At 35.4% G+C, this 27,041-nt stretch overlaps 3 protein-coding genes and 1 long non-coding RNA gene across 4 annotated transcripts; all 4 read left to right on the top strand.

Moving 5' to 3' along the window:
- The first annotated feature begins 2,329 nt into the window (after positions 1–2,329).
- On the top strand, positions 2,330–5,664 carry LOC137939375 (disease resistance protein RGA2-like). Its single transcript, XM_068784644.1, has 3 exons — positions 2,330–5,033; positions 5,129–5,193; positions 5,438–5,664. Exon 1 carries the CDS (start codon positions 2,401–2,403, stop codon positions 4,999–5,001), a length of 2,601 nt encoding a protein of 866 aa, XP_068640745.1. The 5' UTR covers positions 2,330–2,400; the 3' UTR covers positions 5,002–5,033; positions 5,129–5,193; positions 5,438–5,664.
- Positions 5,665–11,865: 6,201 nt separating this feature from the next.
- Positions 11,866–14,376, top strand: LOC137938579 (disease resistance protein RGA2-like). The gene is made up of 2 exons (XM_068783528.1): positions 11,866–14,308; positions 14,350–14,376. Exons 1-2 carry the CDS (start codon positions 11,927–11,929, stop codon positions 14,374–14,376), a joined length of 2,409 nt encoding a protein of 802 aa, XP_068639629.1. The 5' UTR covers positions 11,866–11,926.
- Positions 14,377–14,418: 42 nt separating this feature from the next.
- Positions 14,419–15,090, top strand: LOC137939376 (uncharacterized). The gene is made up of 3 exons (XR_011109941.1): positions 14,419–14,556; positions 14,652–14,716; positions 14,971–15,090. It is a non-coding gene; the product is annotated as an uncharacterized lncRNA (long non-coding RNA).
- A 6,816-nt stretch (positions 15,091–21,906) lies between these two features.
- On the top strand, positions 21,907–24,599 carry LOC137939150 (putative disease resistance protein RGA1). The gene has a single exon (XM_068784357.1). The coding sequence runs from the start codon at positions 22,100–22,102 to the stop codon at positions 24,572–24,574; it is 2,475 nt and encodes an 824-aa protein (XP_068640458.1). The 5' UTR covers positions 21,907–22,099; the 3' UTR covers positions 24,575–24,599.
- Positions 24,600–27,041: the final 2,442 nt, after the last annotated feature.

The following is a 27,041-nucleotide window of genomic DNA, read 5'->3' as shown; positions in this document are numbered from 1 at the left end:
TACAAAACAAGCTAGACAACAATTGGAGTAAAAAATATTAATATTGGTGCATTTTAATCCATTATTGAAATTCAATCCTGAACCTCCCCTATCATTATATTTTTTAAAAATGTATGCATAATTTTATATATAATTTAATCAAAGCCACCCCTACGTGCGAGATCATAAACAAGGAAAAAAAAAACTCTTTGTCCCTTCCTCATGGCTCTTAAATAAATTGAAAAGATATTTTAGTAGAAATACGTTTCCAGAGACTAGTTTTTTCAATAAATGTTGAAAAAAAAATTTTAATAAAAATATAGGGACCATTAGTGCCTCGTATTTTTTCAAAATATTTTTTTAATTATAAATTCTTTTTAAAAAATCCTATAATTTTTCAAGTAAGATTTTCTTGCCAAGATGGCTTAGAAAACCATATAGAAAATTTTTGAATAAGTATTTGACAGTTGATGATATAATACTTTGAGCATGAGGCAATTTTCATAGTAATTTTGTGTTTGACATTTTATGTGATTAAAATTTTATCGATAAGTATAATAATATATTAGATTAATTATTAATTTTTATTTATTTCCTTAGAAAAGGCAATAAGAGGTCCATTTAATTTTCCTAAGAAAAATTTAAAATATTTCTTGTAATTTTCTAGTAAGTATGTAATAGTAATATGATTTTATTTAAAGAATTTATAGTTTTTATTTGGGTGATTGTAAATTGATAGTGATATTTTATTTAATTTTGTTGTGTTTGATTATTATATGGAGTTTATTTATAATGTTATGCAGTGTATGGAGTGTTTAGATTATTTTATGGAGTGTATAAACAATTTCATGAAGTGTTTATGGAATGTATAGACAATTTTATGGAGTGTTTATGTAGGTATTATGTATATTGATTATGTCCAATTTTAAGTAAAGGTCATGCCGAATTTTATACAAGTATTATATATATAGATTATGCTCAATTTTAAGTAGAGGTTATGCCCAATCTTATACACATATTATATATATAAGTTATGCCCAATTTTATGTAGAGGTCATGTCCAATTTTATATAAAATGTATGCATAATTTTATATACATTTTATTCGATATATATTTTTTGAAAAGTTTGAAATGTATGTTGAGGCTCGAGCTCGGCTCGAAGCTCGGCTCGAACTCGTTGGGCTCGAGCTCGATAACAATTTTGGGCTCGAGACGAGGCTCGGCTCGAAGCTCGGCTCGAAATATTTAAATCAAGCTCGACTCGAACATAGGCAGGTTCGGGCTCGGCTCGGCTGGATGCCACCCCTACCCACGATATAATATCAAAGCCAAAGCCTGTCACTTCGAGTCCATAAACAAGCTGGGTATAATAATGAACTTTGTTCTGCTAGTTTATATTGCCTTTGTTTTTTTTTTCTCAGCCAAGAGTGTTTGCAATCTTTCTGGTTTTTTGCTGTATCCGGCAGCTCAAGTTTGTTCACATTTTTCATTATCTGTAACTATTTAACATAAAGAAGAAGCAAACAGTAAAGCAACGGGTCATGCAGTTTTCCGCACCAAACCCTCTGGATTTCAGTCTAATTTAACAGGAGGTAGCCGCCTCAATCACCTTCCTCATTTGTTTCTCTCCTTCTTAATTGGGGGAGAGGTAGAAATGAAACTGGATCCATGTAAGTATTCAACACAATTAAGAAGCAAAAAAGTAAACCATTACCTATGATGGAGTTCAGTCTAATTTGACAGGCCTTCCCATCACTATAAGTGATTGATTTTTTTTAATAAAATTTACAAAAATCTTGTGTCTTGTCATTTCCAATAGAAAAGCAAGACTTTGTTAAGTCTCGTAAAAATCTTGTGTCTTGTGTCATGTGAATAGAATCTTTTATTAAAGAAAACCGACAGCTCGCCCGCCTTTACGAACCAAAAACAAAAATCAAACAGCTGGATCGCTTTTCTTTTATGTGAGGTGGACAACAAATATTTCATCTTGCTGCTCTAGTAGGTAAGATATATGTAAACAAATTATATAAATCAAAGATATAGGTGGCTAGCATTGGCTGATGGGGACACGGGAAGAAAGACGTCCAATTCCCATCCGTTCTTGCTCTGCACGGTGGTGCAGCTACGAGCTTGAGTCAGAAAAGTACAATTAGAAAAGTACAATAGTTGCTCTACATGGTGTACAGCTACGAGTTTGAGTCAGAAAAGTACAATAATTGCACCCTCAAACGCAAAACCTATCACTTCAAGAAAAGTCTCAATTATTATCTTATCTTTGGTGGAGATAAGTGAGAGAATCCATTCCTTCCCTCAGCGTATTTATAAAAGCAGTATGCTACCACCGTTTCCCAACCCTCCTTCCACGGCGGAGTAAGGAGTCCCTCTTAATACCAGTATCGGTTCTATTTGGAAGGTCATTGATGGCTGAGATAGTTTTGTCACCTCTCCTTGACAGAGTAATCGAGTCCATTGGATCTGCACTCGGCGAAGAGATCGAAATAGTTTGGGGAGTTGAAGAGAAACTCCAGAGACTTTCCAACACGCTTTCAGCCATCAATTCTTTAATGGCAGACATTGAAGAGAAGCAACTGCACTCTAATACTATGAGAGATTGGCTCGGGAAGCTCAAAGAAGTAGTGTATGATGCCGAAGATGTGGTTGATGATTTCAATTTACAAGCACTACAAGCAAAACAAGCTGGGGATGATGTTGAATCAAACATGATAAAAAGGGTATGTAACAATTTCCTTTCTTTTAAAAATAAAGTTGCATTTCGGCGTGAAATAGGGAAAATGATACAAGATATAACGAAGAGACTAGATGAGATTGCAAAGGAACGTGCCCAGTTTCATCTCTCGGAGATGAGTGTGGCTAGACCCATCCAAGTCAGACAAGGTCCATATACAAGCCCCTTGATAGATCAAACTACTGTTATAGGGAGGGAAAAGGAGAAAGATAAACTAATAAAAGAACTGCTGATGTCAAACGAATCAATTAGTGAAAAACATTTCTCAGTTATTCCTATAGTTGGTTTAGGAGGGCTTGGCAAAACCACTTTTGCTCGACTTGTTTATAATAACGAGAAGGTAAAGCAACACTTTGAAGTAAAAGGATGGGTGTGTGCATCTGACAGGTTTGAGATTATGAGGGTTACAAAAGAAATTGTTTACTCAATAAATGGAAATCCATGTGAAGTAACACATCCTGAAGTTCACCTCCAGAACTTGATTAAAGGGAAGAGATTTTTGATTGTGATAGATGATGTATGGGAAGATGCTCTCGATTGCTGGGATGATTTTTGCATACCATTTATATGCGGAAATCAAGGAAGTAAACTAATAGTTACAACCAGGAGTGAAAAAGTTGCTTTAGTTATGGGCACATCTGATCCCTTTCTTTTGGTGGGCTTATCCGACGAAGATTGTTTCAAATTATTCTCGAGGAAGGCATTTGTGAATGGCGATGAGGAGAGATACCCAAACTTGGTTGACATTGGAAAAAGGATAATGAAGAAATGTGGAGGGGTCCTTTTGGCTATAAATACACTAGGTGGTCTTCTCACATTTACAAGAAATGAAAATGAGTGGGATGGTGTTCTTGAGAGTTCCTTTTGGAAGTTGCCTCAAAATGAGGATAGTATTTTACCTGCCCTCAAATTGAGCTACCATCACTTGCCACCAAAGGTGAAGCCATGTTTTGCATTTTGTTCTATATTTCCAAAAGATTGGTCATTTGATAAGAATAAGTTAATTAGAATGTGGATGGCACTAGGGTACATACAACAAGATGGGTGGAGAGAAGAAGAAGTTGTAGGGGATGAATACTTCAATGATTTACTGATGATTTCTTTCTTTTCTCGTTACACTTATGACAAAAATCATTTCACCATGCATGATTTAGTCCATGACTTGGCAGAATCATTGGCAAAAGAAGAGTGCATTAGATTGCATGACGACCGGTTGGATCTAATTCCTAGAAAGAACAATATCCCTCAAAGAGCTCGTCATGCATCTTTGATTTGGAGTCCGAATACAAAAAAAGTAAGTTTTGATGATATAAAAAGTTTGAAGCGCCTGCGTACCTTTGTAGTCCTAACTCATATGTTTGATGTTGGCAATATTACAGTTGAGTTTAACTGTATTGATACCATAAAAGAACTCAAATTTTTGCACATAATGGGGTTGAGAGACGGCTTGATACTCGGGTTGCTTAATGTTATTGGTTGTTTCCCGCAATTACGCTACCTTGATCTTTCTGGCAGTGAAATTGAAGAATTGCCAGATTTAATTTGTAGTATTTCATATCTCCAAACATTAGACTTGACAAATTGTCACAAGTTGAATAAGTTGCCTAATAACACAGCCACCCTCACTAACCTAAGGTATCTCATTATCACCCATTGTGATAGGTTGACTTGTATGCCTACTCATATTGGAAATCTTACAAATTTAAGAGAATTAACTCGGTTCATTGTGGGGAAAGAAGCTGGGACGAAAATAGTAGAATTCAAAGGATTGAACAGTTTGAAAGGTAATCTTAGCATTAAAGGGCTTGAAAATATAGTTGACGGGGAAGAGGCCAAGGAAGCTGGTTTAAAGAATAAACATCTTTCGGAGTTGGGCTTATTTTGGACACGGGAGGAGGCACGAGATGGATCCATAGATGAAGACGTGTTGGAAAACCTCGAACCTCACATCAACTTGATAACATTATATTTGTATAATTATCAAGGAACTTATCTACCAAGTTGGCTGTCAAATCTATCTTCTCTCAAAGAGTTGTATCTGGATGGTTGTAGTGAACTAGCATCTTTGCCGGAGGATTTAATGAAACTCGGGTCTCTTGAACGTTTATGGTTGATCAAATGTCTTAAAATATCATCCCTACCAAGGTGTGGGTTGCCCAAGTCTTTGGAGTCATTTGTTATCCATGATTCGCCCTTGTTGAAGGAAAGTTGCAAAAGAATATTTGGAAGTGATTGGGGCAAGATTGCACATATCCCAGAGATTGTTATTCCCTAGCATTTCAACTTTCAATGAAAAACATTTGAGAGGTAACTTTTTGATAGTCTTTTCTCTACATTGATATCTAGAGTTATTTTCACTTACATATACTACTGTGAAGCTAAATAATACTAAACCATTTCAGAATTTTCAGTTTAATGGAATCTTACACGGTTGAAGGAAACTCCTAACAAAGGTATCAATATAAAGGTATGCAATTACAAGTTTTCTTCCCCCATAAATTTAGCTTATTTGTTACATGCTAACCGAGCAAGGTGAGAACTCCTCCTTTCTTTCTTGTTTTTTATTTTTTGTTTTTTTCTATCTCGAGTAGACCCTTGTAATAAATTCTTTTAGAAAATAGTTAAAATTGATTAAACAATTCTTTTAGCTTTTATATTATTTGATGTTATTTGAAATATCACATTTTTCATGTTTTTATTTTAATTTTCAGGGTATGTAATAATGAAAGGTGCATTTGGATCATTTTTTTGTCTACTCGACCACATATAGCAGAGGACCAACTGCTCATGATTGGTTTGAGGTTTTCTCTAATGTGAACCTCGTGTATCTTGTTCTTGTTGTGTATGTATCATATTTAAAAGATTTTCTAGGTTGTATTTGTGCTTTAGTTAAAATTGTGTTCATACTATAGAAAGAGGAAATGTGATGTTATTTTTATGTTATGACATTAATTCACTCGTAGTAAAATCTTACCAAATGGTTTATGTAAAAATTGCAAAATATGAAGTATTACTAAAAAAATATTTTAAAAAAATGTAAATAAAAATTTATAAAATAGAAAATAAAATTCAAATAATAAAAAATTATGAACAAAAAATAGAAAATAAAAAAATGTTTTCCATGTGAATAGGATCTGCTTCATTTGAAACATAAAAATCACGATATTGCATAGAAGAAATGATTAAAAAGCACATTATTTTGTTACTGAAATTATGAAATTCTAAACTATTTTTTAATGAAATCTATCAAAATTAGAGGCTAAAACGATATATCTAATTCATAAATTAATTTGAATAAAAAACAAAAAAACAGATTTGAGAAATAATTTACTGCAAAACAAAAATAGGTACACTTAAACCATCCGTTGTATGTTTTTTAGCCTCCGGACTCCGGAGGCGAAGCAAAAACGCCGGAATCCAGGGTCAAGCTATGGCTTCTCTCTTACTCGCTGTCCCACTTCTCACGTCGGAATTTTCTCAACCAAGAGTATTTGCAATCCTTCCCCTGGTTTTTGCTGTACGAGGCTAGTGGCAGCTCAAGTTGTTCACATTTTCCAGCTCCCATTGTTGGTATTTTTCAAAGTTGATATACCTTGACTGAGGATGAGATCAAAAGGTATTATTAAAAAAAGTGATTAAATAAAAGCTACTTGTGATAATTTCTGATTTTACATTAATTTGGAGCTATGTTTTTGCAAAAGATAGCCAAGATTTCAACAAGTGAGAAGTGAGATTGAACTGAACTAGTCACATCAGAAGCTTCAATAGAACTGGGTTTTGTCGCATTGATGCTCAATTATTCATGAACCGGAGAAATTTAGCCGAAGAGAAAAAGAAAAAATTGGGATCTCCCAAAAGTTTTTCTCCCTTTCACCTTCATAAAGCCGAAAGAGTGACGCTTACTCTTATGCTTAAGTGTTGAAGATAAAAAAAGAATTCATTTGTTCCATGAGCATATAAAACCTCTGTTTCAATTTTCCCTTCCACAAAGGAGCCCTTGTTAGTTGCTGCGAACAGTAGTTCTGTTTGAAAGGTAAGTGATGGGTGAAATAGTTTTATCATATCTCCTTGAGAAAGTCATCAGTACTATGGGGGGTCTGTGTTTGCCAAAAAGATTATAGTTTGGGGAATGAAAAGGAACTTGGCAGATACGAGTAGTTTGTGCTTGCCCCAATACCGGAGCATAACCAGTTTAGCCCTTTGCTCAAAATCTGATATATATCAGCATACAGGGCAAAACTAGTTTAAATGATTTGACTGTTAGTTATAGTGAGAAAACAAGAATGTCATCCTTGAAAACAAGGTTGCTGAAAGGGGGGAGGTGAAATGGAAGGGCCATGTCATGCTTGTTGGTGGATCCATTATCTGTAACTATTCAACATAAATAAGAAGCAAAAAAGTAAAGCAAAAAGTAAAGCAGTTTTCCGCACCAAACCTCTGGATTTCGGTCTAATTTGACAGTAGTGAAATTGTAGTGTTTAAAGAAAACTGGACCGCTTTTCTCTTATGTGAGGTGACAAAAATATTTCTTCCTGTAGGGTAGTAACGTAGGAGGATAGTGATAGAAATAAATACAGATAAAGATACAGAATATATATATATATATATATATATATATATATAAACAAACGGATTCAATCAAACAAATGGGTGGCTGGCATTGGCTGATGGGGACACGGGGAAGACGACGTCCAATTCCCATCCCTTCTCTTTCTCATCCACATATCTTTTCCATATGCAGGAAAGGTTCACAAGAAAGGTTACTAAAGAAAAAAGAAAAAAAAAAGAATTATTTACTCTGGTGGGGAGATAAGAGAGAATCCCTCCATTGAGTAAGAAATTCCTGTTGCTTCGAACATCGGTTCCTTTTGGAAGGTGGGTGATTGCTGAGATAGTTTTGTCACCACTCCTTGAGAAAGTAATTAGTTCCTTGGGATCTGTAGTCGCCAAAGAGATGTGAGTAATTTGGGGAGTAGAAGAGGAACTCGAAAGACTTTCCAGCACACTTTCAGCCGTCAGTTCTTTAATGGCAGATGCGGAAGGGAGGGAAGAGTATAAACTGGAAATCGAAGTCATGTTATACAGCCTGAAGATCACCTCAAGAACTTGATTGAAGGGATGGCATAAAAAATAGCGGGAAGGCCTATTCTTCCAGATTCTCGAGAAGTTAACGAAACACCTCCTGCTCCCAGAATTTCGGGCCCTCGTTGAGTTAACGAGTTAACTCGCGAGTTTTTAAATTGAATTATGATTCGATCGAGTTTGATTTATTAACTTAAATGAGCCTAATCTGAGATTCAGATAAACTGAATCGAACCGTGTGGCTGATGGGGACACGGGAAGAAAGACATCCAATTCCCATCCATTCTTGCTCTTCACGGTGTGCAGCAGCTACGAGTTTGAGTCAGAAAAGTACAATAAATTCTCTTCATGGTGTGCAGCTACGAGTTTCAGTCAGAAACGTACAATAAATTCCCTTCATGGTGTGCAGCTACGAGGTTGGGTCAGAAAAGTACGATAATTGCAACCTCAAACCTCTTAACGCTACCACCGTTTCCCAACCTTCCTTCCCCGGAGGAAGGAGTCCCTCTTGCTACCAGTCTCGAAGGTCATTGATCGCTGAGATCGCTGAGATAGTTTTGTCACCTCTCATTAACAGAGTAATCGAGTCCATTGGATTTCCACTCGGCGAAAAGATCAGGGAAGTTTGGGGAGTTGAAGAGAAACTCCAGAGATAAAAAAATAAAGGATAAAAAATAAAATTAAAACTGAACATAAATATTTACTATAATACAAAGAAATAAAATGAAAGATAATCATTTATAAATTAATAAATAATATATAAATAGTAGAATTAATAATAGGAAAATGGAAAAGAGAGTAATTCAAAGGAAATTAATTAAAAATATAAATATAATTTAAAATTTAATAAAATCTTAAATTAATAATCAAAACATAGAATTACAATAACAACAAGAGAACTGAACGAAAAATATAAATAAAAACAAAGAAATATTCGAATGAAATAAAAATGGAAGAATTAGAGTAATCCATCTAAACATAATAAGAAAACATGAAAAATATAATAATTATCTGTATAGAACATAATTCAAATAAAATAAACAAAAGTTCAAATTGATAAATAGAATATATAATTGCTAGATCTAAGAGGCAGAACATGTTGCAAATACTATAGGTGGATGCGGTATATTATCGGATTGCACGCTTGATACTAGAATTAGAATTGAACTCCACTGTCAAATAGACATGTGATTGAATTGAAGGAGATTCAAAGGTGGTCATTGGATGGTGTGCACCCCTCCTCCGTGGCGCCATTGTGTTACCTTTCGGAAAATTTTAGATATTACCTCACTTTACACTTGTATATGGTCCCACATTCAGATATCCGCCAATTCGGCTGCAGATGTGCCAACCAAGGAGGGAGCGTCCTTGCAATCTCTGGTTGTGAGGGAGCTGCTCCTTCTTCCTTTGTAAATTTCTTTGTTTAATATAAATATATCTTTATAAAAAATAAAAATAAATAAACATGTGATTGAGCATTAGGGACCCAGTACCAACATATCGACTCTGCATTCAGCTCCTACACCAGATCTGGTTTCTTAAATCAGATGTGTGAGCCAACAGGCTATTAGGGCGAGCCACATTGGCTTGTTGTCTTCCTCTTGACGCAAAATTGAATGAGAACGAAAACACATCAAATTCAACATATTTTTTTTTATGGATTTTGGTGAAACAAGGGGGTAAATACTCGGTTCTAAGTCCTCTTTAAAATAATTGATTTAGTTTAAATATAAAATCAGGATATTACATAGAAGAAATGATTCAAAAGCACATTATTTCATTTGTGAATTATTTTTAAATAAAAATAAAAATATAATTTAATTAAATAAAGCACGGATTCAAGTCATCTTTAAAATAAATGCTTCAATTTAAACATAAAATGATAATATTCCATTGAATAAATGATTCAAAAGCACATTATTTCATTTGTGAAATTACAAAATTTTAAACTATTTTTCAATGAATTTTATCGAAACAAGAGGCAAAATTCTATTACTAAAATGATCTATCTAGTTTATAAATCAATTTGAATAAAAAACAACAATAGAGATTTGGGAAATAATTTACTACAAAATTTTAAACTATTTTTCAATGAATTTTATCGAAACAAGAGGCAAAATTCTATTACTAAAACGATCTATCTATTTTATAAATCAATTTGAATAAAAAACAACAATAGAGATTTGGGAAATAATTTACTACAAAACAAAAATAGGCATAATTAGACTATCTGTTCTCATACCATGAAAGATGTCTTGCAAAAATAAAATTGTAGATGCAAGTAAGGGTGACATCGAGCCGAGCCAAGCCGAGTTTGAATCTGTCTATGTTCGAGCCCAGCTTGATTTAAATATTTCGAATTCGAGCTCGAGAAGAGCCTAGCCTTGAGCCTAAAATTGTAATCGAGTTTGAGCCTAAAATTGTAATCGAGTTTAAGCCCAATCATTTTAATCGAGTTCAAGTTCCAACCTACTTTAAAAACTTAACATAAAATATATGTCAAAAAAAATATATATAAAATTATGCTTAAATTTTACATAAAATTAGGCATAACCTCTGTATATTAACTCTGCATAAAATTATCTATATATTATACATTAAATTATTCATAAAAGTTCCATAATTATGAATAAACTTTATTCAATAATCAAACACAAAAACATTGATTTGGAAAACAACGAGTTTTGTCCATTTGTACTCAGTCAGATCGTTCTGATTCAAGTACTAGAAAACCAAATCATCGAGATAGATAAAAAGTTTAAGAAAAATGGTTTTAGATGACAGAGAAGAAGGAGAGAAAGTTGCGGGAGGGGCTCGTCAATGATAAGGATCTGTGACGGAAGACGGGGGGAGAAAGAAATCGAAGAGGAAGAATGTTGTCGAACGCAGTTTGCCTATTCCTCCTGATTCTAGAGAAATTGAGACGAAGACGAAACACCTCCTGCTCTTGACTCTCGAGCCCTCGTTGAGTTAACGAGCTGGCTTGCGAATTTTTGAACTGAACCATGACTCGGTCGAGCTCGACTTATTAACTTAAATGAACTTGATCTGAGATTCAGATAAACTGAATCGAACTAAGTTGAACTTGAGCCGCTCCTAAACTGGTTTAATTCGATGCAATCGTTGTAGGCAACCAAGAAAAATTTCTAAACCATTTAACAAATTATCTAAAATATAATCAAGGTAGTAAGTAGGGATTGAATTAGATGAGAAATTTAGATATTATGACCTAGAAACTTTAATTCTTGTTATTTTTTTTTGTTTCAAATATATACCTTTTACAATAAAGTAAAAACTGAAAACCTAAATCTATTTAAATAAGGTAGATCTAATTTTTAATTTAGTCAACAATTGAAATTCTATATCATTAATTTGATGGATATTCGTCTCCCTCCTTGTTGGCGCGTCAGATTTTTCGAAGACTAACCACCTCACTACTGCTTGGCCACTGTACTCTACATAGGAAGAAAAATCCTTCCTTACGTAACTCTTCGCACCGGGTCGAGCTAAACTTCCGTGAAGAAATCTCCTCTCCTAACTCCAACTATTTTTGTGGTTCCGAACTCTCGTTTTAGTTTACTCGTTCGCCATATCTATTGGTTGCTTTTACGTTTTTTTGTGGTTGTTTTGTTTGAACAGTAGTTTTTTCGGTGTCTTCTTGTCGAGATCAGAGGACGGCGGCGGCGGGTGGCGACGGCATCAGGGTCGTCAAGGGACAGTAAAAGTGACAGTAGAGGGGGGAATGCGAGACGGAGACGAACTACTAATGGGTGGCTGGGCTGGCACGATGGGTAGAATAATTGGAAGCAGAAAAGTAAAACCTGTCGTTTCCATTTTCATATGCCAGAAAGGTACACTCTCAAAATCAAATAATTTCTTGTCTAAAAGAAAAAAACATGATTTTTCCCTTGTGAATACGAAAACGTGAGGTGACAACAAATATTTCATCATTGTTGCAGTAGGTAAGTGGATAGGGATAGAAATAAATACAGACAGTGTTACCTTATTTATAAAAGCAGTAGTGTTACACTATGTGACCACCACCGTTTCCCAACCCTCTTCCACGGAGTAAGGAGTCCCTCTTGCTACCATTATCGGTTCTATTTGGAAGGTCATTGATGGCTGAGATAGTTTTGTCACCTCTCCTTGAGAGAGTAATCGGTTCCTTAGGATCTGCACTCGGCGAAGAAATCAAACTAGTTTGGGGAGTTGAAGAGGAACTCCAACGACTTTCCAGCATGCTTTCACACATCAATTCTTTGATGGCATATACTGAAGAGAGGCAACAGGAATCTAATATAACAGATTGGCTCAGGAAGCTCAAAGACGCAGTGTACGATGCCGAAAATGTTATTGATGATTTCAATTTGAAAGCACTACAAGCAAAGCAAGTTGGGGATGTTGTTGAATCAAAAATAAGAAAAGAGGTACATAATCTTTGCTTTTGTTTTTCTTTAAAGAAAGTTGCATTTCGGCGTGAAATAGGGAATAGGATACAAGGTATATGGAAGAGACTAGATGACATTGCAAAGGAATACACCCAGGTACATCTCTTAGAGATGAGTGTGGCTAGACCCATCCAAATCAGAGAAGGGCCAGATACAAGCCCCTTGATAGATCCATCTACTGTTATAGGGAGGGAAGAGGAGAAAGATAAACTAATAAAAGAACTACTGGGATCAAACGAATCGAATAGTGGAAAACATTTCTCAGTAATTCCTATACAGGGTTTAGGGGGGCTTGGCAAGACTACTTTAGCTCGACTTGTTTATGATAATGAGGAGGTAAAGAAACACTTTGAAGTAAGAGGATGGGTGTGTGCATCTGACAAGTTTGAGAGAAGGAGGGTTACAAAAGAAATTGTAGAGTCAATAACTGGAAATCCATGTGAAGTAACACAACCGGAAGTTCTTCTCAAGAACTTGATTGATGGGAAGAGATTTTTGATTGTGATAGATGATGTATGGGAAGATGCTCTCAAATATTGGGATGATTTTTACATACCATTTATACATGAAAATCAAGGAAGCAAACTAATAGTTACAACCAGGAGTGAAAACGTTTCTTCAGTTATGGGCACATATGCTTCTTTTCGTTTGGCAAACTTACCATATGAAGATTGTCTCAAATTATTCTTGAGGAAGGCATGTGTGAATGACCATGAAGAGAGATATCCAAACTTGGTCAAAATTGGGAAAGATATAGTGAAGAAATGTGGAGGGGTCCCTTTGGCTATAAATACTCTAGGCGGCCTTCTCAAATCTACAAGAAAGGAAAGTGATTGGAATGGTGTTCTTAAGAGTTCCTTTTGGAAGTTGCCTCAAAATGAGGATAGTATTTTACCTGCCCTCAGATTGAGCTACTATCATCTGCCTCCAAAGGTGAAGCCATGTTTTGCATTTTGTTCTTTATTTCCAAAAGATTGGAGATTTGATAAGGATGAATTAATCAGAATGTGGATAGCATTAGGGTATATACAACCAGATGGAAGGAGAGAAGAAGAAGTAGGGGATGAATACTTCAATGATTTACATATGAGGTCTTTCTTTTCTGATAATCCTTATTATGAAAATGAATACACCATGCATGATCTAGTCCATGACTTGGCAGAATCATTGGGAAAAGAAGAGTGTATCAGATTGCATGACGGCAAGTTGGATCTAATTCCTGAAAAGAACAATATCCCTCAAAGAGGTCGTCATGCATCTTTGATTTTGAGTGGGAATGCAGAACAAGCAAGCTTTGATGATATAAAAAGTTTGAGGCGCCTGCGTACCTTTGTAGCCCTAACTAATATATCGAGTGTTGACAATAATTCCGTTGAGTTTAACTTGATTGATACCATAGAAGAACTCAAATTTTTGCACATAATGCGGTTGAGAAGAGGCATGATAAATAGGGTGCCTAATGTTATTGGTTGTTTCCCGCTATTACGGTACCTTGATCTTTCACACACTCAAATTGAGGAATTACCAGATTCATTTTGTAATCTTTCATATCTCCAAACATTAAACCTGAGAGGTTGTTACAAATTGAAGAAGTTGCCTAATAACACAGTCACCCTCAAGAACCTAAGGTACCTCAATATATCCGCTTGTACTAGGTTGACTTCTATGCCTAGTCATATTGGAAAACTTACAAATTTAAGAGAATTAACTCGGTTCATTGTGGGGAAGAAGGCTAGAAAGAAAATTGTGGAACTCAAAGGATTGAACAGTTTGAAAGGTGTACTGGACATTGAAGGGCTTGAAAATGTAGTTGATGGGGAAGAGGCCAAGGAAGCTGGTTTGAAGAATAAACAACTTAGGAAATTGAGCTTAGAGTGGGCATGGGGTGACCCACAAGATGGATCCATAGATGAAGACGTGCTTGAAAACCTCCACCCTCACATCAACTTAGAAGCATTATGCTTGATACGTTATGTTGGCACTTCTCTACCAAGTTGGTTGTCAAATCTACCCTCCCTCCAGGAGATGCAACTATCAAGTTGTTGGAAACTAGCATCTTTGCCTGAGGATTTGGAGAAACTCGGGTCTCTTAGAAGGTTGTCGTTGAGGAATTGTCCTAAAATATCATCTCTACCAAGGTGTGGGCTGCCCAAATCTTTGAAATCACTTACTATCATTAATTCGCCCTTGTTGAAGAAAAGTTGCGAAAGAATAAATGGAAGTGATTGGGACAAGATAGCACATATCCCACATATTCATATTCCCTAGCATTTCATCTTTCAATGAAAAACATTTGAGAGGTAACTTTTTTATAGTCTTTTCTCTACATTGATATATAGAGTTACTTTCACCTACATATACTACTAAGAAGCTAAATAATTCTAAACCATTTCAGAATTTTCAGTTTAATGGATTCTTACACGGTTGAAAGAAACTCCTAACAAAGGTGTCAATATAAAGGTATGAAATTGCAAGTTCTCTCCCCTTGGAAATTTAGCTTATTTGTTACATGCTAACATTGTAAGGTGAGAACTCCTCTTTCTTTCTTTTTTGTTTTTTATTTATTTATTTTTATCTCGTTCATAATGAGTAGACCTTTGTAACAAATTTTTTTAGAAAATTGTTAAAATTGATTACACAATTTTTTTTAGCTTTTATATTGTTTGATTTCATTAGAAGTATAACATTTTTCTTGTTTTTATTTTAATTTTCAGGGTATGTAATAATGAATGGTGCATTTGGATCAATTTATCGTCTACTCACACCACATATAGTAGATGACCAAATACTCATGATTGGTTAAGGCTTCTCTCTAATGTGAACCTCATGTATCTTCTTCTTGTTGTGTCTGTATCATATTTAAAAGATTTTCTAGTTTGTATTTGTGTTTTAGTTAATTGTGTTCATACTATAGAAACAAAAACATGTGATGTTATATCTGTTTTTGCTTTTTGGTCGTATCAAATGTCACTGTGGAAAAGACAACGAGAAAGGGCAAAAAAACAAACGTGATCCGGTGAATAGTTGAAAAACCAAGGCTGTAATAGGTTTTTGTGAATCATTTAAAATAAATAAGAAAATATAAAATCATAATAATAACCAATTAATTAACTCAAATAGTTGTCACTTTAAGTAAGCAACTTATTTGAGCCACAATGTTTTTTTTAAAAGAATTTGAAACAAGAAATAAGTCTCTGAATTTTTTTAATAAAATTTTAAAAATAATTTAATAAAATAAAGTCTAGATTCGATTCCTCTTTCAAATAAATGTTTCAATTTAAACATAAAATCACGATATTGCATAGAAGAAATGATTCAAAGGCACATTATTTAGTTAGTGAAATTATTAAATTCTAAACTATTTTTCAATGAATGTTATCAAAATAAGAGGCAAAATTCTTGTACTAAAACGATCTATCTAATTTATAAATTAATTTGAATGAAAAACAACAAAATAGATTTGAGAAATAATTTATTGTAAAAAAAAATTATATGGTTCAACCCTAAGATCCTAATATATGGAAGAGAAAGAAAGAAATGGTAGTGAATCAAAACAATTCGAATACTTAATTAATGATTTTAAATTTCTTAATTTAATAAATTATAAATCAGGATTTTTTTCTTGATTTTAAAAAAATTTGAATTAATTTCCTAACTTATTATATATAATTTAATTCCATATCTTGTGTCTTGTCATTTCCTAAAGAAAAGCAAGCCTTGTTATGTCTTGTCCAAAAAAATAAAAACAGGATTTTTCCTATGTGAATAGGATTTTGTGTTTAAAGAAAACTGGACCGCTTCTCTCTTTATGTGAGGTGACAAAAGATATTTTTTCTTAGGTAAGAGGATAGTGATAAAAATAAATACAGATAAAGATACAGGTAAACAAACGGGTGGATGTCAAAGAGCTTAGGAAATTTTTATCCACTAAGGTTGAAATGCTTCTTAGGTATAACTCAAAAGGTTGAACAGTTTGAACTGTACATTTACCATTAAAGAGTTTGAAAATGTAGTTGATGGGGAAGAGGACAAGGAAGTTGGTTTGAATAATAAACAATTTAGGAGGTTGAAATTAGATTGGACGCAGGAGGAGGCACGAGATGGATCCATAGATGAAGACGTGTTTGAAGACCTCTAATCTCCAACCTCACATCAACTTGGAAACATTAATTTTGAATAATTATCAGGGCACTTATCTACCAAGTTGGTTGTGGAATTTACCCTCTCTTAAGCAATTACATTTGAAGTTTTGTCCGAAGCTAGCATCCTTGCCAGAGGATTTGGGGAAACTTGGGTCTCTTGAAGCTTTGAGTTTGAACAAATTGTTAGACTTGATATCTAATAATAATAAAATAAACATCATAGAAATAGATATTAAATCCTCTATAATTCCATTTATCATGAAAATCATACATATATCATATAATTGAAATAAGAAGAATAAAGAGAGCATACCTTTCATCTTGTAGAATATAAATAGAACTTGAAGTGCACAAGATAACCTTTGATAATTCGTTTACAAGTGATAAGCTTGCTCCCGTTCAGCCAAAATGGGTGTGCAAATAGCCTTAGCCTCACTTGTAAGATCATGGAGGAATTTATAGATTTCGAAAGGGTGTGGCACTAATGACTATTCATAAGGATACATCCCCTTAGGAGAGATACATCCTCTAAGGAGAGATATATCCCATAAGGAGAGATACATCCCCTCAAGAGAGATACATCTCCTTATGCCCAAATAAAAAATGTCCAGGGCATTACTTTAAACATTTTAAAACCATACCATGACCATAGACATTACCTTAAACATTTTAATATACATGTGTAGTTAACCCGGGTCTACACAATATATATCTTAGATATCCAAGGCTGGGGAATAAACCAAATCCATACTTGTCAAATTTGTCAGTTCAACGGTCTCCATTCATAGCATACTCGGACCTGAACTCAAGGTAAAGCTCGGTACCAGTTCGAGTATTAGCCACTAAGGTAATTGTGCCTAATTAGTACCATAGGCCTAAATAATTTAGACATCCAACCCTACCTTCCTATTGAGACCCTTCCGTATATACATACAAGTATATACCTAATAAAAAAGTTGGACATCAAGGCATCTCACCGTCCATAGCATACTCAGTACCTGAGGAGCTCAGGGTAAAGCTCTATACCCGCATGAATATTAGCCGTAAAGGAAATTATGCCTATGCAGTCCCATTGGCCCCGACAATTTAGAGACTCAACCGTCATTCCCTATTGAGACCCTCACATATACACGTACAAGTGCATACCTAATAGGGAAGCTGAATCTCAAGGCATACACTGAGTACTCATATTATCACACAAAAGCATATGCATTCCTTTAAAATCATTCCATGGAATATAAATTACAATGTCATGACATACATAATATTACAAATCATTGAGACCACAATGCATACAAAACAATGTTCTCCCACTTGGTCTCATCAATTATAAACAAATCAAACCCATGTTCCCCACATGGAAAGTGAAACTGGTCACGGGAAGACACTTGGTTAGTGGATCAGTTAAGTTATCTGGAGAAGATATCTTATAAATAACAACTTCCTCCTTCCTCAGCATGTCTCGTATGTAGTGGTATTTTCCTTCGATATGTTTAGCCTTGGAATGATACTTTGGATCTTTTGTGATAGTAATAGCAGATGCATTATCACAAAAGAGAGGAATAGGTCGCTCCACACAGTCTACCACTAGAAGACTTCGTAAGAATTTGTGAAGATAGACAACCTCCTTTGTAGTTAAGTTCATAGCCACATATTCTACCTCCATGGTTGATTGCACGACACAGTCTTGCTTCTTGCTTTTCCAAGAAATGGCACCTCCGCCAAACATAGAGATAAAACCAGAAGTAGACTTTCGGGTATTAATACATCCTTGATAATCTGAGTCGGAATAACTAACCAATTCCAACTTGTCCGCTTGATAAGTCAAAGCATATGACTTTGTTTGTTTTAGATAGCGCATTACCCATTTTACCCCATCCCAGTGAGTAAAACCTGGATTAGCCTGAAATGGGCTAAGAATCCCAACAGCATAAGCAAGATCAAGTCTTGTACATATAAGAGCATACATAAAACTCCCCACAGCAGAAGCATATGGATACTTAGATTCATCCAACTTATCTTTGAGGCGAGAAGGACAATCCACCTAGCTCATCTTTTTAGTGCTATCATAAAGTATTTTACCTTGTATACAGTTAGACATGTGAAATCGATCCAGAAGAGTGTTGATATACTTCTCTTGAGAGAAACTCAATTTTCGCAAAGATCTATCCCGTAGAATTTTAATGCCAAGAATATAAGAAGCTTCCCCAAGGTCTTTCATATCAAATGTTTGAAACAACCATGTCTTTATACCTTGGAGTAACTGAATATCATTCCCGACTAATAAAATATCATTTACGTTTAAAGTAAGAAAAGCAATGCGATCTCCCAATGTTTTTATATAAACACAGTGATTTTCTAGATTCTGAGTAAAACCATACGTTGTAATTGCTTCATTGAACTTGATATTCCATAATCTTGAGGCTTGTTTCAAACCGTAAATAGACTTGTCCAACTTACACACTTTTGCTTCAGTTCCAGGTCTAACAAATCCACGTGGTTGTTCCATATAAATTTTCTCATCCAAATTTCCATTTAGAAAAGCGGTTTTAACATCCATTTGGAACAACTCATAGTCATAATATGCAACCAATGCCAAGAGAGCTCAAATAGACTGTATTCTTGCAACAGGAGAAAATGTTTCATCATAATCAATCCCGTATTGTTGAGTAAAACCCTTGGCAACAAGACGAGCTTTGAATCTTTCAACTTTACCTTCAACATTTCTCTTCCTTGTAAAAATCCACTTGCATTTAATGGGCTTAACCGATGTAGGAGGATCAACAAGTTTCCAAACTTCATTTTTATACATAGAGTCCATCTCTTCTTCCATTGCCGACTTTCACTTGTCGGAATCCACATCAAGGAGTGTTTCCTAATAAGTGACAGGATCAATAACATCTTTATTCAAACTTGTTCTTTCATAAGTTTCTCCAGTATAGGTATAAAAATCTGAAGATGATAGGAGTTGACTAGGTTTTCTTTCTCTAGTCCCTCATCGAATATCTGTTTGGGTGGAATTCTCTATATTAGAAGGAGATTCAGAAGAAGACATTTCAACACATTTTTCCAAGTGAGACTTCGTACCTAAATCTTCATCACAATCAAATTTATCCTTTCGAATGTTCAGAGTACCAAACGAATAAACATCTTCGAGTCTTAGCCTTCAATTTGTCCTTAGGATCAAGTTTTAAAACATGAGCAACACATCCCCATACTTTAAAATGGTTAAGACTAGGAGTTTTGCCTGACCATACCTCTTAAGGTGTTTTCTCAACCGACTTTGAAGGTACTCTATTTGAGATATAGGTAGCTGTCAATAATGCTTCGCCCCAAAAGGATATTAGCAAATTTGCAAGTGCCATCTTAGATCTTACTATCTCTAGTAAGGTTCGATTTCTCCTTTCAGCAATACTATTATGTTCAGGTGTATAAGGCATGCTAAACATATGGACAATCCCGTTTGACTTGCAAAATTCAGAGAATAACTCCGAACAATACTCTCCACCTCTGTCGGTGTGCAATGTTTTAATCTTCCTTCCTGTGGCATTTTCTACTTCCAATTTGAAGGTTGTGAAATAATCTAAGGCCTCATTTTTTCTAAATAACAAGAAAATTCCAAATAACAAGAAAATTCTATTCAAAATACAATTTTGGGTAAAAATAAACCCTTAAAACACATTCTGGCTCATTATATTAGCAAAACCCGTTTTGGTTCATGATTTTTGGTCATTACCAACCCGGACCGCACAAGCCTTGCACATTGGCAAACCTGCACCAGCAGGCCTGCACACAGCAGGCCCGCCTGCGACGCCAGAACCCAATAAGCCTAAACTAGGCTTATTTCCATTCATAAATAAATAGCCAAAAAATTCCAAAACAAATATGGAAAAAATATAGAAAATTAGAATCTATCTCTATGATACCAGCAGAGGCATTATTCACTTGTATTTGTTAGACTTGATGTCTAATAATAATAAAATAAACATCATAGAAATAGATATTAAATCCTCTATAATTCCATTTATCATGAAAGTCATACATATATCATAGAATTGAAATAAGAAGAATAAAGAGAGCGTACCTTTCATTTTGAAGAATATAAATAGAACTTGAAGTGCACAAGATAATCTTTGATAATTCATTTACAAGTGATAAGCTTGCTCCCGTTCAGCCAGACTGGGTGTGCAAATAGCCTTAACACCACTTGTAAGACCATGAAGGAATTTATAGATTTCCAAAGGGTGTGACATTAATGACTATTCATAAGGATACATCCCCTTAGGAGAGATATATCCTTTAAGAAGAGATACATCCCCTAAGGAGAGATACATCCCCTTAAGAGAGATACATCTCCTTATGCGCAAAGGATGTGTCCAGTCAATGCACCCAATGAATCTACCTCTACAGGGGGATGTACTGGCCATTATTCCTTGTACTGAACATTCAATGATAAAACATCTAGAAGTGGGCCCCACGCATCTAATATCATGGTAATTTTATTTTATAAATAATATATTTGAAACCATAATTTCAACCGTTGATATTTTTAATTTTTTTCAACCAAGAGTATTTGCAATCCTTCTAGTTTTTGCTGTATCTGGCAGCTCAAGTTGTTCACATTTTCCAGCTCCCATTGTTAGTATATATATCAGCATACAGGGCAAAACTAGTTTAAACGATTGACTGTTAGTTGTAGTGAGAAAACAAGAATGTCATCCTTGATAACAAGATTGCTATGAAAGGGGGGAGGTGAAATGAAGGGCCATGTCAAGCTTGTTGGCTTGTTGGTGGATCCATTATCTGTAACTATTCAACATAAATAAGAAGCAAAAAGTAAAGCATCAGGTCAAACAGTTTTCCACACACAAGATTTTTTAAAATTTTAAGAAATTATGAATTAATTTCCTAGCTTATTATATAATTTAATTCCATATGTTGTGTCTTGTCATTTCCAAAAGAAAAAAACAAAAACAGGATTTTTCCCATGTGAATAGAATCTTGTGTTTAAAGAAAACTGGCCCAAGTAAATACAGATAAATATATAGAAGATATAGGTAAACAAACGGATTGAATCAAACAAATGGGGGGAAGAAGCCGTCCAATTCCCAGCACCATAAGTCACTGATTTTTTTTAATAAATTTTAAAAAAATTTGTGTCTTGTCATTTCAAAAAACACAGGAAGACTTGTTAAATCTCCAATGTGAATACGATCTTGTGTTTAAAGAAAACTGGTCCGTGAGGTGACAACAAATATTTCATCCTGCTCCTGTAGTAGGTAAGAGGATAGTGATAGAAATAAACCTGTTATTTCTTATTTCTGATCCACATATCTTTTCCAGGAAAGGTACAGTAATTGCAAAAGCAAACCATGTCATTTATAGTCCACAAAAAACAGAACTTTGGTGGAGATAAGAGAGAGAATCCATTCCTTCCCTAACATATTTATAAAAGCAGTGTTACGGTATGCTACCACCGTTTCCCAACCCTCCTTCCACGGCGGAGTAAGGAGTCCCTCTTGCTACCAGTATCGGTTCTATTTGGAAGGTCATCATCGATGGCTGAGATCATTTTGTCACCTCTCCTTGACAGAGTAATCGGTTCCATTGGATCTGCACTCGTCCAAGAGATCAGAGTAGTTTGGGAGTTGAAGAGGAACTCCAGAGACTTTCCAGCACCCTTTCAGCCATCAATTCTTTGATGGCAGATGCTGAAGAGAAGCAACTAGAATCTAATACTATGAGAGATTGGCTCAGGAAACTCAAAGATGTACTGTACGATGCAGAAAATGTTGTTGATGATTTCAATTTGGAAGCACTACAAGCACAACAAGCTGGGGATATTGTTGAATCAAAAAAGAGAAAAGAGGTACATAACCTTTGCCTTTGTTTTTCTCTAAAGAAAGTTGCATTTCGGCATGAAATAGGGAAAAGGATACAAGATATAAGGAAGAGACTAGATGAGATTGAAAAGGAACGCAACCAATTTCATCTATCGGATATGAGTGTGGCTAGACCCATCCAAACCAGAGAAGGGCCATATACAGGCCCCTTGATAGATCAAACTACTGTTATTGGGAGGGAAGAGGAGAAAGATAAACTAATAAAAGAACTGTTGATGTCAAATGAATCAATTAGTGAAAAACATTTCTCACTAATTTCTATACAGGGTATAGGGGGGCTTGGCAAGACCACTTTAGCTCGATTTGTTTATGATTATGAGGAGGTAAAGCAACACTTTGAAATAAGAGGATGGGTGAGTGCATCCGATAGGTTTGAGAGAAGGAGGCTTACAAAGGAAATTGTAGACTCAATAACTGGAAATCCATGTGAAGTAACACATCCGGAACTTCATCTCAAGAACTTGATTGATGGGAAGAGATTTTTGATTGTGATAGATGATGTATGGGAAGATGCTCTCAAATATTGGGATGATTTTCACATACCATTTATACATGGAAACCGAGGAAGCAAACTAATAATTACAACCAGAAGTGAAAAAGTTTCGTCAGTTATGGGCACATCTGCTCCTTTTCGTTTGGTAGGCTTACCACCTGAAGATTGTCTCAAAATATTCTTGAGGAAGGCATTTGTGAATGGCGATGAGGAGAGATATCCAAACTTGGTTGACATTGGGAAAATGATAGTGAAGAAATGTGGAGGCGTCCCTTTGGCTATAAATACACTAAGTGGCCTTCTCTCATTTACAAGAAACGAAAGTGAGTGGAATGGTATTCTTGAGAGTTCCTTTTGGAAGTTACCTCAAAATGAGGATAGTATTTTACCTGCCCTCAGATTGAGCTACCATCACCTACCACCAAAGGTGAAGCCATGCTTTGCATTTTGTTCTCTATTTCCCAAAGATTGGATTTTTGATAAAGATGATTTAATTAGAATGTGGATGGCACTAGGGTACATACAACCAGATGTATGGAGAGAAGAAGAAGTTATAGGGGATGCATACTTTAATGATTTACTGATGATTTCCTTCTTTTCTCGTGATCTTTATCGCAAAAATATATTCACCATGCATGATCTAGTCCATGACTTGGCAGAATCATTGGCAAAAGAAGAGTGTGTCAGATTGCATGATGGCGAGTTGGATCTAATTCCTAAAAAGAACAATATCCCTCAAAGAGCTCGTCATGCATCTTTGATTTTGAGTGGGAATGAAGAAAAAGTAAGCTTTGATGATATAAAAAGTTTGAGGCGCCTGCGTACCTTTGTAGCCTCAATTCCGTCGACTCTGCATGATATATTTGGTGTTGATGATAATTCCGTTGAGTTTAACTTGATTGATACCATAGAAGAACTCAAATTTTTGCACATAATGTCGTTGAGAACTGACATAATATATAGGTGGCCTAATGTTATTGGTTGTTTCCCGCTATTACGGTACCTTGATCTTTCATTTAGTAGAATTGAAGAATTGCCAGATTCAATTTGCAGTCTTTCGTATCTCCAAACATTATGCCTAGCATATTGTCTTAAGTTGAAGAAGATGCCTAATAACACAACCACCCTCAAGAACCTAAGGTACCTCAATTTATTCGATTGTATTATGTTGACTTGTATGCCCACTCATATTGGAAAACTTACAAATTTAAGAGAATTAACTCTGTTCATTGTGGGGAAGGAGGCTGGGACGAAAATAGTAGAACTCAAGGGATTGAACAGTTTGAAAGGTATACTTGTCATTGAAGGGCTTGAAAATGTAGTTGACGGGGAAGAGGCCAAGGAAGCTGGTTTGAATAATAAACAACTTAGGAGGTTGAAATTAGATTGGACATGGGAGGAGGCACGAGATGGTTCCATAGATGAAGACGTGCTTGAAAACCTCCAACCTCACATCAACTTGAAAACATTATATTTGCAGAATTATCAAGGCACTTATCTACCAAGTTGGTTGTTGAATCTACACTCCATCCAGAATTTGGACCTGGTGGGTTGTTGGAAACTAGCATCTCTACCTGAGGAATTGGGGAAACTCTGGTCTCTTGAAATGTTGAGGTTGAACAAATGTCATAAAATATCATCCCTACCAAGGTGTGGGTTGCCCAAGTCTTTGAAGTCACTTTATATCATTGATTCGCCCTTGTCGAAGGAAAGTTGTGAAAGTATAAATGGAAGAGATTGGGCCAAGATAGCACATATCCCAAATATTTATATTTTCTAGTATTTCAACTTTCAATGAAAAACATCTTATACGTAACTTTTTGATAGTTCACCTACTACCAAGTCAAGGTGTTAAGGTGAGCCCGCACATGCTGTTCGTTGCTGGGTTCCCGGTGGGGACGGGGGCCGACCGTCCTGCTGTGAAGAATCCTGATCAAGGGTCTTAGAAATCCCTAGCTCGATTGCGTAAGGCTGGGACCATTCGGTGAACGGTCCAGATCTTAAAATCTCAATTTCTAGAAGTTTCTGGGGTTGAGGATTGACGAGCTGAGAAATCTGGAAGAAGGCTCAGTATCAATGAAGCTGCGAAACTGAAGCAAACAACCAATACCGCCTTTAACAATCGAGAGTCGACCTCCCGATCTCTTTGACAGAGAAGCAAAGCAAGCTCCGTTCTTCAGTCTTCCTTCATTCGCCGCCAATGGCTATCATCTCTGAAGTGACGGAAAATCAATGGGTTGGAAAAAGTTGTATGGCTACTCATATTGACATGCCATTGATCATTACGGATCGGGCAGCATCATATCGGGTCTCATGCAATTCCTGCACCAGAGCTGGTTTCTGAAGCCGGATGCTCGAGTTAGTGGGCTATTAGGGCGAGCCACGGTGGCTTGCTATGTTCCTTTGGATGCAAAAATAAACAAGAACGTCAACACATCGAATTCAGCATCAAATTTTTTATGGATTTTGGTGAAACAAGACGGTAAAATACTTGGATTCGTAATAAATTGTGAAATTACGAAATTTTAAACTATTTTTTAATGAATTTTATTGAAACAAGAGGCAAAATTCTTGTACTAAAACGATCTATCTAATTCATAAATCAATTTGAATGAAAAACAACAATAAAGATTTGAGAAATAATTTACTACAAAACAAAAATAGGCTTAATCAGACCATCCATTCTCATACCATGAAAGATTTCTTGCGATAGTAAAATTGAAGATGCAAGTAGGGTTGGCATTGAGCCGAGCCGAGCCCGAATCTGTCTATGCTCGAGCCGAGTTTGATTTTAATATTTTGAATTCAAGCTCGAGCCGTGCCTAGCCTCGAGCCTAAAATTGTAATCGAGCTCGAGCCCAATAATTTTAATCGAGTTCGAGCTCCAACCTACATTAAAAACTTAGCATAAAATACATGTCAAATAAATTATATATAAAATTATGCATACATTTTACATAATATTGGGCATAACATCTGTATATTAACCCTGGATAAAATTATCTATATAATATGCATAAAATTATTCATAAAAGTTCCATAATTATGAATAAACTTTATTCAATAATCAAACACAAAAACATTCATTTGAAAAACAACGAGTTTTGTCCATTTGTATTCAGTCAGATCGTTCTGATTCAATGACTGAAAAACTAGATCATCGAGATAGATAAAAAGTTTAAGAAAAATAGTTTTAGATGATAGAGATGAAGGAGAGAAAGTTGCGGGAGGGGCTCGCTAATGATAAGGATCGGTGACGGCAAACGAGGGGAGGAAGAAATTGAAGAGGAAGAATGTTGTCGAACGTCGTTTCCCTGTTGCTCCTGATTCCCGAGAAGTCGAGACGAAGACGATGACGAAACACCTCTAGCTCCCGGCTCCCGGGCCCTCGTTGAGTTAACGAGCCAGCTTGTTAACTTAAATGAGCCTGATATGAGATTCAGATAAACTGAATCAAATCGAGCTGAGCTTGAGCTACTCGTGAACCGACTCGATTCGATGCAACCCATGTAGCCAACCAAGAAAAATTTCTAAACCATTTATCTAATTATCTAAAATATTAATCAAGCTAGTAAATAGAGATTGAATTAGATGAGAAATTTAGATACTAGACCTAGAAACTTTAATTCTTGTTAATTTTTCTTTTGTTTCAAATATATACCTTTTACAATAAACTAAAAAATGAAAACCTAAATCTATTTAAATGAGGTAGATCTAATTTTTAATTTAGCCAACAATTGAAATTGTATATCATTAATTTCAAGGATATTCGTCTCCTTCCTTGTTGGCGCGTCAGATTTTTTGAAGACTGACCACACCACCACTGAATGGCCACGGTACCGTACATAGGAAGACAAACCCATTCCTTACGTAACTCTTCTCTCTCGACGAGCTAAACTTCCACAAAGAAATTTCCTCCCCTAACTCCAACTATTTTTGTGGTACATCTGTTCCGAACTCTCGTTTTAGTGTTCTCATTCGCCATTGCCTTACTTTTTTTGTGTTTGTTTTGTTTGAAAGTGAGAGTGAATGTAAAGTATTTGTTTGTGTTAGTGTGCGCAATGAAAAGTGCAGTGTAAAGTACTTGTTTGTGTTAATGTGCACAATGTAAAGTAGAATGTAAAGTACTTGTTTGTGTTAGTGTGCACAATGTAAAGTACAATGTAAAGTATTTGTTTGTGTTAGTGTGCACGATGAGTGGTGTAAAGTGCATATAGATTATTTATTACATAAAATATTTTGATATA

Source organism: Aristolochia californica, unplaced genomic scaffold (assembly GCF_029961685.1).
Source record: "Aristolochia californica isolate CCGP_79_NKW_82.1479 unplaced genomic scaffold, dmAriCali1.0.hap1 SCAF_8, whole genome shotgun sequence".
NCBI lineage: Eukaryota > Viridiplantae > Streptophyta > Magnoliopsida > Piperales > Aristolochiaceae > Aristolochia > Aristolochia californica.
Note: the sequence above shows the minus strand (reverse complement) of the source record. Positions and strands in the feature narration are given on the sequence as shown.